The sequence below is a fragment of the Chanodichthys erythropterus genome, chromosome 17 (assembly GCF_024489055.1).
Source record: "Chanodichthys erythropterus isolate Z2021 chromosome 17, ASM2448905v1, whole genome shotgun sequence".
NCBI classification, from domain to species: domain Eukaryota; kingdom Metazoa; phylum Chordata; class Actinopteri; order Cypriniformes; family Xenocyprididae; genus Chanodichthys; species Chanodichthys erythropterus.
Window position 1 is genome coordinate 25730001 of NC_090237.1, and position 15480 is coordinate 25745480.

The following is a 15480-nucleotide window of genomic DNA, read 5'->3' on the forward strand; positions in this document are numbered from 1 at the left end:
AGAAAAAAAAAAGAAAATCTTTGAACAGACAGATCAAATCAGATTCATGGACACCAGACATGTGGTTGCTTTCTTTCCATTGTAAAATCCCTTCTTTTCTTTCATTTGCTCCCCTTAATGATGATCACATTAGTGGAAAACTTCCAATGATGTAAAAAAGGCCATTCAATCTCATTTTAACCTAAAATTGGCAGAACTAATGAAATTCACTCTACTTGGCCTCGAGAGAGGCACTTGACTGAGCTTTTGGATGTCCGTAATACACCTTGTGATGTTTGTGAAATCATTTGCTCTGTATTACATGGAAAATGCCTATATAAAAGAGAAAAGTACATTTAAAAACAGCACCAATGTATTTTACACATCTTGGTATTGTTCAATAAACTAATTTATTGCACTTTCTTCTCAATTCAAAAGAAAACTGACTCGTAAAGTACTAAGATGACAGCTTGCACAGCAGCAGACCACACAATGAGTCGTTCACTAACAGTCCTTGAAAATACAGCAGTTCCAGCAGCACATAATGGCCCACCTCACACCGACGGACCCTTTGAAGACGGGGCCTCAGCAATTAGGAATTTAACAATGACAATTTGCACCCTTCAGTCTTTTTCTTTCCAGGCAGCAAGTGAGTCTTATTCCACTACAGCCCTGCCAGCGTCTCTCTATAATGATCTTCCTGAAGGTTTCAAAACCCTTTAATGCCAGCTGAACTGGAAAGCCAGATCAATACGACAAGTACTAGAGTTTAACTAGCGACATTTTCAGCCAAAGTGAATTTCAAGCACATTTTTAGGCAGTAAATCTCTTTTTGAAATTAAGAGAAGAGTGTTAATGGGGGAGTCCACCACAAGGGGGTAGCATAAAGTGAAAGGTTTTGACAAAACGCTGATTGTTAACTGGGGACGCTAATTAAATGGGAAACAGCCTAATGAAACGCATTAAAATGCATCTCAAAGGCTTATTCTGCCACCAGAACCCATGCAGACTCTGGGTCCCCTCTGAAGACCTGGTATTACATTTCTTACTCTGACCGTACATTCCTTTTGGGAAATTATAATAGCACCAGTTCCTGAATGTCCCTTCGGACTGCCAATCATACGACAGTAGCCACAGGCAAAGAGCTTGACAGAGACATCGAGCCCAAGTTACTGTCAACTTCAGAGATGTGATATGGAGCTGAACTCTGCAGTTCACCTTTCTCAAGTGTAACTGTATCCGAAGGGACGTTTTTAATAGTAGACTAGCTTAGCGAATAACCGCAGGTCAAGAGGGACTCTATGAGGTTTTAATTGAACTGGCTAGGCCGTATTTTGGATAGGACAGCAGTCGCAACCATGCTAATGTATGAATGAGCAGAAAAAAAGTGACATAATACATCTTAAAGTCTGGTAAAGCAGAGCCTGGTAGTCTTTCTTTCAACAAATGGCCAGTGAAAAGACATGATAATGTTAACGAACCACAGGCAGTGCACCATATTCATTGAAAGTGCCATCTAAGATCATCAGAAGAAAGCCAGGGATTGACTAACTCTATACAATTAACTTAATGTGCAGGAAATGTCAGTTTAATAATGAAAGTCGAAAAGGTTTTGATTGAAAATCATACATTGGCTTATAGTTTTAGGAACACTTGACAGTTGTTAATCTCTTCCATTACCAGTTTAAGAAACTTTCAGCCAGAGGTGAAAGATGATTCGCCCCACAGATTTTTCAAAATGTACCATCAGCACAAATACTTCTTTCTTAAAAGACAGATTTGCGGGTTTGTGCCGACAAAATGCGTCCTCAACACGACCCCGTCATTCTCATTCAGTCTCGCCTTGTATGAAAAGGATCTGACAGTCATTATGTCTTCTCTTAAGGTGAAGCACTGCATTACCCAGTATTGATTCAGGAACTGCTCAGATAAACAAGTCAAGGTACACTGAAAAAAAATCAAAGTAATAATGAAAAAGTTTCCGTCGTGCGGTTGCGAGGAGAATGGCATCTATAGTTTCTCATGTCTTAAAAAGGTTTTCCTCAGTGAACTGTGTTTCTGGATCTCTCTCTTTCCCTTTTTTCGTACAAGAGCCTCGGGCGTAACCAACCACATTCACAGGAACGGGGCGAAGAAAATACAGGAAGCTTTTGTTTCCATACCTGTGAATACTGCTCTATTTCAACAAGCCAGTGGGAGCGATTTCTGTGTTTGTACTTGACCTGGCGACAGATATGTTCCTAAACAATGATAGACCACAATGCTTTCTTACACTGACAGATCTGTTGAAAATGTTGAAATATGTCATGATACCCCAAGGCCCACATGCAGAAACCAAACATCCGTTGTTAACAACAAAACCTCTTGAGTTCCCCTCATTACATTTGTGACATGCACAGAAAGGTCTAGCGAGAGATCAACCTGGGTCATGTATGTTATTTCCTTCAGCGACAAAACTGCATTTCAGCTTCTACATCCTTATTTTCCGTCTCTACGCTCACCCACCGCCAAGTGCCCGCACCTCGTCTTGATTCATTAGGAACAAGCCTTATCACGTAAATATTTCACCTCTCCCTCAAACAAAAGACTGTCTGCATTTGTTACCGAGCTGTCCAAACAAGAATTACCATAGACTAAACAGTCGTCATTTGCAGATGAGCAAAGGTGAGAGTGTGAGACTGCGAAATTGGAGAAATTGCATAGAGGAAAACAATCCACCCTGCAATGGAGGTGTCCTGCACTGTTTATACAGATACAACATAAATACCCCTCTGCCCATATACTAATAAAAAATAACACACATTGTGCACTTTTCCCAGTATGGATTACTGCTAAATGGCCAGATAATGTATTTCAGACAAGGAATTTCATGGAGTTTTCGAATACAGATGAAAGTAAAATAGATATAAAACAGATGCTTACTGTGCAATACCCAACTTTAATACTTAAAGGTTTTAAGAATATTTTACATTTTACCTATTTTCTCATTTTAATGTTTGTGTGTCATATTATATTATATAATTATATTATATTATATTATATTATATTATATTATATTATATTATATTATATTATATTATATTATATTATATTATATTATATTATATTATATATACACACACACACACATATTAATATATATTAAAGTGAATAGTGCAGTAATGTAATATTAATATGTAAAATGCAAAATATTCTTAAAACCTACTTAAACTTGTGAAACATTTTAAAATATCTTAAAACATAAAACACTTAATTTAAATAGTATAGTAATAATATTATTTCTCAATATATACACTTTTTGTTGAAACAAATTCAGCCTTTTTAAAAAAAATTTAAATTAATGTAAAAAAAATACATATATACACACACACATTATATATATATATATATATATATATATATATATATATATATATATATATATATATATATATATAATATATATATATATATATATATTATATATATATATATATATATATATATATATATATATATATATATATATATATATATACACACACACACATACACACATACACAGTGCTCAGCGTAAATGAGTTTACCTTTGAAAAGTAACATTTTAAACAATATCTCAATGAACAAAAACAATTTCAAAAATGTTGACAAGACTAAGTTTTATATAACATCTGTTTAACTTATAACATGAAAGTAAGGTTAATAATATAACTTAGAGAACAAAATTTTCAGTTTTACTCAAATTCCAGTTTTAATCAAACTGATGCAAAAATGAGTACACCCCACTGAAAGTCTCTGGAGCAAAGCTAAATTTTAGACTACAAATGTCTAATTTTACAAGAATTCAACCACAGGTGAGTCTAATTATTCATAACACAGGTGTCCAGCAGACAGCTGACTATAAAAAGTTGTTAAAACCCCTTCTCATTTCATGCTGTCAGCAATGGCACCACATGGAAGAGAAACGTCACAAGACCTGAGAAAGAAAATAATTTCTTTACCCCAGAAAGGTGAAGGCTACAAGAAGATCAGCAAAGTTTTACTTATCAGTCAGAATACTGTAGCAAAAGTACAAAAATGTTAAAAAGATGGAACTGCAACATCTCACAGAGACATCCAGGTCGTCCACCGAAGTTAACACCTCGACAGGAGCGTCTTCTGATGAGAAGGGTTGAAGAAAATCGGCATGCAAGTTCACTGCAGTTATCTAAAGAAGTAGAAAGCCAAACTGGGGTGACTATTTCCCATGACACAATACGGCGTACACTGCAGAGGAATGGCATGCATGGGTGCCGTCCACAAAAGAAGCATCTCCTAAAGCCCAGGCACAAAAAAGCCCACCTAGAGTTTTCCAGGGCCCATGCTGACAAAGATGAAGACTACTGGGACTCTATACTCTGGAGTGATGAGACCAAGATAAATGTTTTTGGAACTGATGGCTTCAAAACTGTATGGCGTCGCAAAGGTGAGGAATACAAAGAAAAATGCATGGTGCCTACAGTGAAACATGGTGGTGTCAGTGTCCTTATGTGGGGCTGCATGAGAGCTGCTGGTGTCGGGAGCTGCATTTCATTGATGGCATCATGAATTCACAGATGTACTGCTCTATACTGAAAGAGAAGATGCTACCATCACTCCGTGCCCTTGGTCGTCGTGCACTTTTCCAACATGGCAATGATCCTAAACACACATCTCAGGCCACTGTTGGATTTCTGAAGAAGATCAGGGTGAAAGTGATTCAGTGGCTCCTGATCTGAACCCATTCGAACACCTATGGGGAATTCTGAAGAGACAAGTTGAGCATCACTGTCCATCCAGCATCCAGTCTCTAAAAGAGGTCATTCTTGAAGAATGGAAAAAGATAGATGTTGCAAAAATGTCGCCAATACACACACACACACACACACACACACACACACATACACTAAAGCAAAAAGTGCAGTAAAATGTAATATTAATATGTAAAATATTCTTAAAACCTATTTAAAGTTGGGTATTGCACAGTAAAAATCCATTTTATATCCATTTTACTTCAATATGTATTAAAAAAAAACATGAAATTCCTTGTCTAACATACATTACCTGGCCATTTAGGAGTAATCCGTGCTGAGAAAGGGGCACAACGTGGTTGTTTTTATTTTTTTTTGTATATGGGTAGTATTTTTTTCTTTCTTTCTTTCTTTCTTTCTTTCTTTCTTTCTTTCTTTCTTTCTTTCTTTCTTTTTTTTGAGTGACAGATGCAACAGAAACATTAGGTTTTGCTTTAATTGACATCTGTTCACACAAACTCCACAAGTTATCTGGTATGATTTGAATTTCAGGTTTAAATTAAACTATGATCTATGTGGTCTAAAACGTCTGGACTCTGTATATTTAATACATAAGGTGCGGTTAAAGGTTTCTAGTGCAGGATATACCTTGTTCAAAAGTTAGCATTCATCAATGGCCCGACCTGACTTACCACCAAGAAATGAACAAGGATTTTTACAAAGATTCAAGTCAGAGGTGAACCACTTCAAACGACTCAACCCAGCAAAGCTTATGCTAAATCCTGAAAAACTCCAAGCTCAAAACAAGATTACTGCGCAGTGGACATTCAATACCTGACAGTGGGTGGTCGCCTCAAATCTAAAACAAGTGTTCTTCCGTGGACAGGCTGCATGGGGTAGAACACGCCACCATGGCCTTTTACTGATTGAGTGTTTACAAACCGTTTGGTCGCCCTTGGTATAAGCATCAGCCTCTAATTTCTGATCTAATTTGTTTGTGAATGTTTTTGGTTGGAATGTTGTCTCACTATGAGATTTTGCATGCATAAGCATGGCTCGTGTAATCTGCCAAATCAACACTAAATAAACCGATTCAGTGGGTTACAGTGTATTATCACACATATCAGCATGCATCTGGAGCACTCAAGGAATTACATAATGATGCAACGAATTGGCCACAGTAAACTTCAAAAGAAATATACGAAAATCATCCAAAAGAGAAACTAGGACAGAAATTATGAACAGAAAACCACAACTTTAACCAATACAAAAACTAAACAAAAACATTTGTACAACATTATGGGTACAGATGTGCTTGTTACCCAAAAATCAGTTATTTTCGTTTTTCTGCACATCACAACAATATGTGTGAAAAATGCAAGATCTCTGTGTGAAACTGAGATCGTTTTAACCCAATATTACATTGACCAACACTAGCTATGTTTCCATCTACATATTTTTAAACGAGTTTTGGGATATTGCATTAAAAATGCTGGACAGAAACACCAAGATGTGCATAAATTCTAAAAATGTGCATTAAAAAAAATGCAGTCAATTGATTTGATCCAATAAAAACAACATGCTCATGAACTATGATAGAAACACAGTCATTCACCGAATAAATCCCTCAATGCTCAACAACAAACTCACATGACTTTGCCTCAACAGTGGATGTGATTGATAACTGGACTAACCAGCAGACTAATTTCATTGCACAGCATCTCAAATGTCGTTTTGGTTATTCTGAAATGCCAAAGAGCCAAAGTCTGTCATCAAAATGGCTGGTTATAATTACCTTCCAGAAGTGTCTCACACAATTGCATTCCTAAACACCAGACATCTGCATCCAAACGCAAGATGACATGACAGCGTTTATTGCATTTTGTCTGCTCTGAGGCACAATTTATGCTGTACAAAAAAAGAGCCACAGTTGCTTCCCTGATTGCAGCAAATTCCATTATTATTACAGATGTTTTGTGCCAGTTTCCCAGGAAGTGACCATTTTGTTCTCTGGAACACATCGTATGTAAACTGCGTTTTATTTGCAAATGTTTTATGTGATGTTCCAATTAGACCATTCAAAAAAGAAAATTAGTCCATGATATCTTAGTTGTATATGACGTTTTTGACTAGGTGTATCCTTTTTCAGATGAACAGAATCAGAAAATATCCTGGCTCTTCCAAGCTTTATAATGGGAGTTAAATTTCTCGATTTAGATTTCTAATTTGTGATCTGTGTTTTGTTTTGCTCTATCCTTTGCGATTCCATGTTTGTCAATGCGTCATGTGTCGGGTGCGTACGGCCGTCTGCCGGAAGCTAGTTATCATAGTTAATGAAGTTTTAAATGTGGATATTTTCTTATAGAAAACCATCACTTTGCTTCAGAAGGACTTTATTAACCCCCTGGAGCCGTATGGATTATTTTTATGATTATTATTATTATTATTTATGGATGCATTTTTTTTGTGCTTCAAAATCTTGCCACCCATTCACCAACTTTTAAAGCTCGGAGGAGCCAGGACATTTTTTAATATAACTCTGATTGTATTTGTCTGAAAGAAGAAAGTCAAATATACTTAGAATGGCTTGAGGGTGAGTAAATCAAAGGATAATTTTCTTTTTTAGGTGAACTATCTCTTTAAATATGCAACTTTGGATGGAAACATACTGTAGCTACTGACACATGCACAATTAAACAGCACAAAAACAGTTTATTCAATCAAATTTTGGGGGATTTGTCAAACCAACTGAAGGACGGTAGTGTAACCATTTACAGAGTAATAGAAATAAAATTTTTTGATAAAATTTTTTTTTTTTTTTTATGCACCAAGAAATTTTGGTGCATCATTAGTGTTAAATATCAAGAATACCCAACACACACTGCCATGGTACAGATCTTTTAGTTTAACACTGCGGTACAATATCAAAGGAGAAGCGCTCTGGCTTGGAGTTGTCAGCAGGGATCTTTCAAGCCCAGACTAGAAAAAAAACACTTTTTTTTACTTTTCCTCCCGCAGTGCATTTATGCCAGCCAAAATGATGAGGAAAATGTAAAAACAATTATACATGGAGAGAAGGGGAATATTTTGTGAATGAGAAATGACTACTGGAACATATATCCGACACTAAGCGAAGGGTATGGCCAAATACATTTACGCTGTCAAAGGCAGACGAGTATAAAAAGAGACACTGAGGTATAATCCACTCTGACATAATTTTAGCAGGGGTCATTTTAGTGCGATTAAAGGATCCGATACCTTTTTGTGGTCCTGCATTCATCACAGTAGTGTATTGACTCCTATAGAAACCTGCACATACCCAAAACATCATTAGTCTTCAGAAAATGTGACTGAATATTTGACGATTGAGCTAAAAACAGCATCTAAAGGCATCAGTGCCTATAAGACTGTATTGTAAAACTCAAGATGGTCCAAATTCGGGCTAAATCAGGCATCCAGTTTCAAAAATGGGTGGATATGGGCAGGTAAGAGAGTCTCTTTCTTTCTCTTTTCTAAGGAGCAGCTAATCTCCTCTCAGGTTTAGAATCCTCAGCTGGATGCTTTGAGGAGAAGGAAGTGAGGGGTGGGTAAACTGCAAGGCTCTCACAGGAGGGATTAGAGCAGCCATATATCATTTTGACAAGCCTTTTCAGCGCATGACAGGCCACTAGGCCCCGTGTGTGAAGGAGATCCTGTGACACTTCCTGTCACTCATTGGCTAGGCACTGATAGGGCTAGAAATGACCTTTATCACACCGTCAGATCACCTTACTGACACTAAGGCACATGTTAAAGAAATGTTATAAAGACCATCTACACATCTATGTGGTCAGATTTTTTTCTATCCTAGTTTACTCATCCCTTACAAAGCTGCCGTGTGGCTGCTAGCATCACGCTTCCCTCAGCCTTGAATTAATAAGGAAAACTTTGCATATTACAAACATGCTGTGGAAAGACTGAAAGATATTATTTGTTTAATGAGGCCTGTCATTGTTTACATACAATGAATCACGCAAACATCTCTTTGCTGTCTACGTGGAGGGTGATTAGTGAGAAATACTTAAGCAGCTTGGAGGTCCATAACATGGAGGTTTGTGTCTTAGCTTCACTGAAAAGTGTTGAAAGACTGAAATCAAATCCTGTCCTATAAGTAATCTATCACTGACCAAACTGGACACAACTAAGGCATGTTAAGCAAGTACAGCAAGTACAAAACAGATTCCAAAAAAGTTGGGACACTGTACAAATTGTGAATAAAAACAGAATGCAGTGATGTGGAAGTTTCAATTTCAATATTTTATTCAGAATACAACATAGATGACATATCAAATGTTTAAACTGAGAAAATGTATCATTTTAAGGGAAAAATACGTTGATTTTAAATTTCATGGCATTAACACATCTCAAAAAAGTTGGGACAAGGCCATGTTTACCACTGTGTGGCATCCTCTCTTCTTTTGCAAACGTCTGAGGAGACAAGTTGCTCAAGTTTAGGAATAGGAATGTTGTCCCATTCTTGTCTAAGTTGCTCAACTGTTTTAGGTCTTCTTTGTTGCATCTTCCTCATTATGATGCACCAAATGTTTTCTATGGGTGAAAGATCTTGACTGCAGGCTGGCCATTTCAGTACCCGGATCCTTCTTCTACGCAGACATGATGTTGTAATTGATGCAGTATGTGGTCTGGCATTGTCATGTTGGAAAATGCAAGGTCTTCCCTGAAAGAGACGACGTCTGGATGGGAGCATATGTTGTTCTAGAATTTGGATATACCTTTCAGCATTGATGGTGCCTTTCCACACTCATGCAACCCCATACCTTCAGAGATGCAGGCTTCTGAACTGAGCGCTGATAACAACTTGGGTTGTCCTTGTCCTCTTTAGTCCGGATGACATGGCGTCCCAGTTTTCCAAAAAGAACTTCAAATTTTGATTCGTCTGACCACAGAACAGTTTTCCATTTTGCCACAGTCCATTTTAAATGAGCCTTGGCCCAGAGAAAACACCTGCGCTTCTGGATTATGTTTAGATATGGCTTCTTTTTTGACCTATAGAGTTTTAGCTCGCAATGGCGAATGGCACGGTGTTCACCGACAATGTTTTCTGGAAGAATTCCTGAGCCCATGTTGAAGGAAAAAACTTGCACAGACAAATCCAAATTAAACGCTGCGGCTCATGACGACACACTGATGTCCTAAGACATGAAACGATCGGTTTGTGTGAGAAACCGAACAGTATTTATATCATTTTTTACCTCCTAATACACCACTACGTCCAACTGCATTCAGCACTCACTTAGTGAGGTCTGATCGCGCTGTGACAACGGCAGTGATGTCTTGCGCTTATACTTCAACAAGTGCTAGACATTACTTCCATTGTCAGAGCGCGATCAGACCTCACTAAGCGAGTGCTGAACGCAGTTGGACATAGTGGTGTTTTTTATAGGTAAAAAATGATATAAATACTGTTCGGTTTCTCACACAAACCGATTGTTTCGTGTCTTAGGACATCAATGTGTCGTCACAAGCTGCAGGGTTTAATTTGGATTTGTCTGTGCAAGTTTTTTCGACTCATATTGATCGAGTTCCCATTCACTCCCATTATTTGACTGACAGACGGCAACGGTTGCAGTTAAAAATCATCTTTTGTGTTCTACTGAAGAAAAAAAAGTCACCTACATCTTGGATGCGCTGAGGGTAAGCAGATAAACATCAAATTTTCATTTTGGGTGAACTATCCCTTTAATTAACTTCCCTTGTGTATTTAAGCCCTGAGTTTTCCTTAGTTCCTTGTCTAGTGTTAACATTATGTATGTAGTGCTTTGTTGATTCTGGTAGTCATTAAAAGTTTTTTTCATTTTCTCACGTCTCTTTTGGATTATCTAGTCTGCAGCTCACTGCAACAGCCACTCTGCAACCCTTAAACTGACCTTTCAATTTTTACTACTGTTCCTTTAAAGGGATAGTTCACCCAAAAATGAAAATTTGATGTTTATCTGCTTACCCCCAGTGCATCCAAGATGTAGGTGACTTTTTTTCTTCAGTCGAACGCAAATTATGATTTTTAACTGCAACCGCTGCCGTCTGTCAGTCAAATAATAGCAGTGATTGGGAACTTCAACTATAACAGTAAATAAAACTTGCTTAGACAAATCAAAATTAAAACCTGCGGCTCGTGACGACACATTAATGTCCTAAGAGACGAAACGATCGGTTTGTGCGAGAAACCGAACATTATTTATATAATTTTTACCTCTAATACACCACTATGTCCAACTTCGTTCAGCTTCCTGTTAGTGAGGTCAAAAAACGCGTTGTGATGACGGAAGTGATGTCTCGCCCATATACTTCAATGAGCGCGAGACATCACTTCCGTTGTCAGAGCGCGATCAGACCTCACTAGCCGGAAGCTGAACGAAGTTGGACATAGTGGTGTATTAGAGGTAAAAATGATATAAATACTGTTCGGTTTCTCGCACAAACCGATCGTTTCGTGTCTTAGGACATCAATGTGTCGTCACGAGCCGCAGGGTTTAATTTGGATTTGTCTATGGAAGTTTTTTCGACTCTTATTGTTCAAGTTCCCAATGACTGCTATTATTTGACTGACAGACGGCAGCGGTTGCAGTTTAAAATCATAATTTGCGTTCGACTGAAGAATAAAAGTCATCTACATCTTGGATGCCCTGGGGGTAAGCAGATAAACATCAAATTTTCATTTTTGGGTGAACTATCCCTTTAAAGTGCCCCTATTATGCCTTTTTTAATGTTTCTAATATTGTTTTGGGAGTCTCTTTCAACAGGTTTACATGCATGCAAGGACAAAAAACACTTTAGTTTTCTCATAATATACATTTAATTTCACCTCATAGGGCTCTACAGTGCGACCATTTCACTCGCATTTTTGAGTAAAAATAACTGTGTGTGAGTTTGCATAAAAATATTTAGGCGCACCAGTAAGAGTGACCAGATTGATTCACATGAATAGGTCTATAATACAATCGGAATAAAAAGTACCATTCACAAAATGCATCCACACTGAACAATGGTTATGTTTCGTACTGCAATCGGCTGCTTTTCATACCTTAATTCAAAAGACTTTGCTTCAGTCAGCACAGTAGAGCAAGTGCAGAACATGTGTGCAACAGACTATACTTCAAAGATTGTTTACAAGGTGAAATGGGTGATACGCAGTTACCAGACCGTCTCATGATGCTGATGTTTCAGCCAAATTAACTGGAAATACTACATTTGGATTATCATAAGCAAGGTTGGAAACTAACAGGGACATGGGGCAAAAATACCTCCTAAAATTCATTAAAAAAACAAACAAAAAATGCACCGTTTCGCTTTTAGTGGCAATTCGGAGGCGGCAATTGCTTGAATGGTGGGAGGGTTCATTATTTATCCTTAATAAAAAAAAACACAACAACAAAACTGTACAATGACAAACTCGCTTAAATATGCGCTTTTACATTTCGCTTTGCAACCAAATCTTCACCAATCGTCTTGTCATTCAGAAAGGTGAGGCAAAATGGGCAAAGTGAGGTGAAATATGACTCCTGCTGCTGATCTGATTTTAATTACTATAAAAACATTAAAACGACAGTGGGGGGCGGTGTCGCGGTCACAGTGGGCAAGTGATATAAACGGTGTTGCGGCTGAACACCGGTAACACAGTCGATTGCAGCAAGCCTAATAAGTTAAGTAATAAAACACGAGTAAACTCCTGTTTCTCTGAGTATTGGCATGATTGCAAATGTGATACTTACTGATCTTATTGGAGTCCAATAAACAAGTTGATATTAAAGGATTAGTCCACTTTTAAATAAACTTTTCCTGATGATTTACTCACCCCCATGTCAAAATGTTCATGTCTTTCTTTCGTCAGTCGAAAAGAAATTAAGGTTTCTGAGGAAAATATTCCAGGATTTTTCTCCATATAGTGGATTTCAACGGCTACCAACAGGTTGAAGGTCCAAATTGCAGTTTCATTGCAGCTTCAAAGTGTTTTAAACGATACCAGACGAGGAATAAGGGTCTGAAATGATCGGTCATTTTCGAAAAAAAAAAAAAAAACGTTTATGCTTTATAAACACAAAATATCGCCTTGAATGTACTTCCCATTTCCGCATTCTTCAAAATGTTCCATAAGTAGAATAGGGAAGGTTTATTTAAAAGTGGACTAATCCTTTAAGTGACTTAACTAGCCACAGTACTGTGTCAGTCAGTTTTGCTTTATTTTTTTGTGAAAATAGTTTCAAATAAAGCCACACCAGAACTGTTGCACATCTCCAAGCAACAGTGATTTTGAATGAATTGCATTTTCAACGACTGAATGAATGACTCGCACATTAAGATTTACCGCCACCTACTGGTGGTTTTATTTTCATATTTACATTTATTTTCATATTTACACTATACATTGAAATTTTAAGTGAAAAACACTAACTTTTAAAGGTTTTTTTATTTATTTTATTTTTTATTTTTTTTCACATTTCTAAAATTCAAAAAATGTTGTCTGCGAGCACAATAAGTGGGCAGGTAATACGCTAATGTTTCATTGTGACGTCACAACAAAACAGCGTGGGATTTGTTTTACAAACGACTCGTTTAATTGACTCAGAGTCGACTTACTTTTGAGAGACAATAACTTTATATACGGTGCACTTTCAGATTTAAAACTTTGCAGGATGTTTTCATTCACTTAGAGCTGTTACACACTACATGAAAGGTAATTTTCAAAAATCCATAATAAGGGCACTTTAACAATTTTATATGTGAAACAAGCAACAGTTCTGTTTAAGCAGACTGCCTTTGTCTATTGTTGTGCCTTAGTTAAAGTTCATATCAAATGTATGACCAGTTCATGCATCAATCAGTATTTACAGTATGTTTCATAAAGCATCAAGCTATTTCATCTTAAGAGTTCAAGGAAAATTAAATTGCTTGTGATATGACCCTTTTAAAGTTTCCCAATGGTGATCATCAAAACTTGATTTTGACTGTATGAATGATGCCAGTGGAATAAATTCAGTGTAGTATTAGGCAATGGAAAGTCTATATATTTAACCGTTGGCTCATCCAAAAACCCTCAGGCGTGACTAGCAGCAGAAAACGTCTGACAGTTTCATCGACATGCACTGCATCTCAAAAACGATCTGGATAAAATACTGAATTAAGAGGCACGACCTCTAATTGAAAAAACTTATATCATATAGGAAGGTAGTTGGACGGGTCAGAACTCACAAAGCGAGTCTTGGCAGCTATTTTGTGAAGCACGAATAAGCCCATCTGGGAGGAATTATCCTCATTATTACAGGACCTATGAGTGTGATTTATGCATGGTCTTTATCTGCACTTCCAATATCTCACAAAAATAAGCATTTTATCACGACAAACACACATTACAGTCACTCCCTCTGGTGTCTGAGCATTTTTAATGGGGGCCGCAGACAGACAGGGCAAATTCACACATCGCTCTCCATGACACAGAGTTGTAATGACACTACAAAGATCTGTGCAAGATTCTTTCTCCAGGCCCATAATGACTTCTATATAGTGATGATTTTTAATCAATTCTCAATAGGACACATGTTTTAAACCTCCTGATCAAGCAATGAAACAAGGTTCCTCTTGGATGATCCCTTGACCTTTAATCCATGCCAAATCAGGCTTAGATAAAGCTTGTAAACAGAGCAATAACTTCACATTTTGGGTGACCTATCTCTTTAACATATATAATGATAGCTTATTAAGAAAATTACCTTGGAGTGATCGATCTCAATTCCGTAGAGCAGAACATTTCCCTGTTTGACTTCAGAGGCCAGACCCAAGAAGGCCGTTAACTTGTCTGTCTTTTGGCTATCGACGGACTGCTTTGTCATGTTCAGCTGCACCTGTCAACAAAAAGAATAAAAAACATCTATAGCAGGGGATCCCAAACTGGGGGTTTGTGAGGGAACGGCAGGGGGGTCACGAGTTGATGAAAAGTATAATTAATTAAATCATAAAAATGTCAAATTAAATCTAATAAAAATAAAACCCTTACTAAAAAATATATAAAAAATAATTTAACAACATATACATTTTTTATGTTTTATATTTTAGATGCCAATTAACCATTAACTGGCATCAAAGAAACTTGAACATGCAAATGTGTTAAAGGTGCCCTAGAACTTTTTTAAAAAGATGTAATATAAGTCTAAGGTGTCCCCTGAATGTGTCTGTGAAGTTTCAGCTCAAAATACCCCATAGATTTTTTTAAATAAATTTTTTTAACTGCCTATTTTGGGACATAATTAGAAATGAGCCGATTTCAGGTTGTGGCCCCTTTAAATCACGCGCTCTCCGCCCCCTCCCGAGCTCTTGACTCTATCACAGCATAAACAAAGTTCACACAGCTAATATAACCCTCAAAATGGATCTTTACAAAGTGTTCGTCATGCTTACTGAATGCATGCGTCGAATTGTGTGAGTATTGTATTTATTTGGGTGTTTACATTTGATATTGAATGAGTTTGAGGCTATGCTCTGTGGCTAACAGCTAATGCTACACTGTTGGATTGATTTATAAAGAATGAAGTTGTGTTTATGCATTATACAGACTGCAAGTGTTTAATAATGAAAATAATGACGGCTCTTGTCTCTGTGAATACAGTAAGAAACGATGGTAACTTTAATCACATTTAACAGTACATTAGCAACATGCTAACGAAACATTTAGAAAGACAGTTTACAAATATCACTAAAAATA

At 37.1% G+C, this 15480-nt stretch overlaps 1 protein-coding gene across 2 annotated transcripts in view; it reads right to left on the bottom strand.

Annotated features, from left to right (window-relative positions):
• The window catches only part of crppa (CDP-L-ribitol pyrophosphorylase A), a 42789-nt gene that overhangs the window by 4802 nt on the left and 22507 nt on the right, over positions 1–15480 (bottom strand). For both annotated transcript variants that reach the window (XM_067365556.1, XM_067365555.1), the window contains one exon: positions 14492–14623. In XM_067365556.1, the coding sequence (XP_067221657.1) occupies positions 14492–14623 (132 nt within the window). The remainder of the gene's footprint in view (positions 1–14491; positions 14624–15480) is intronic.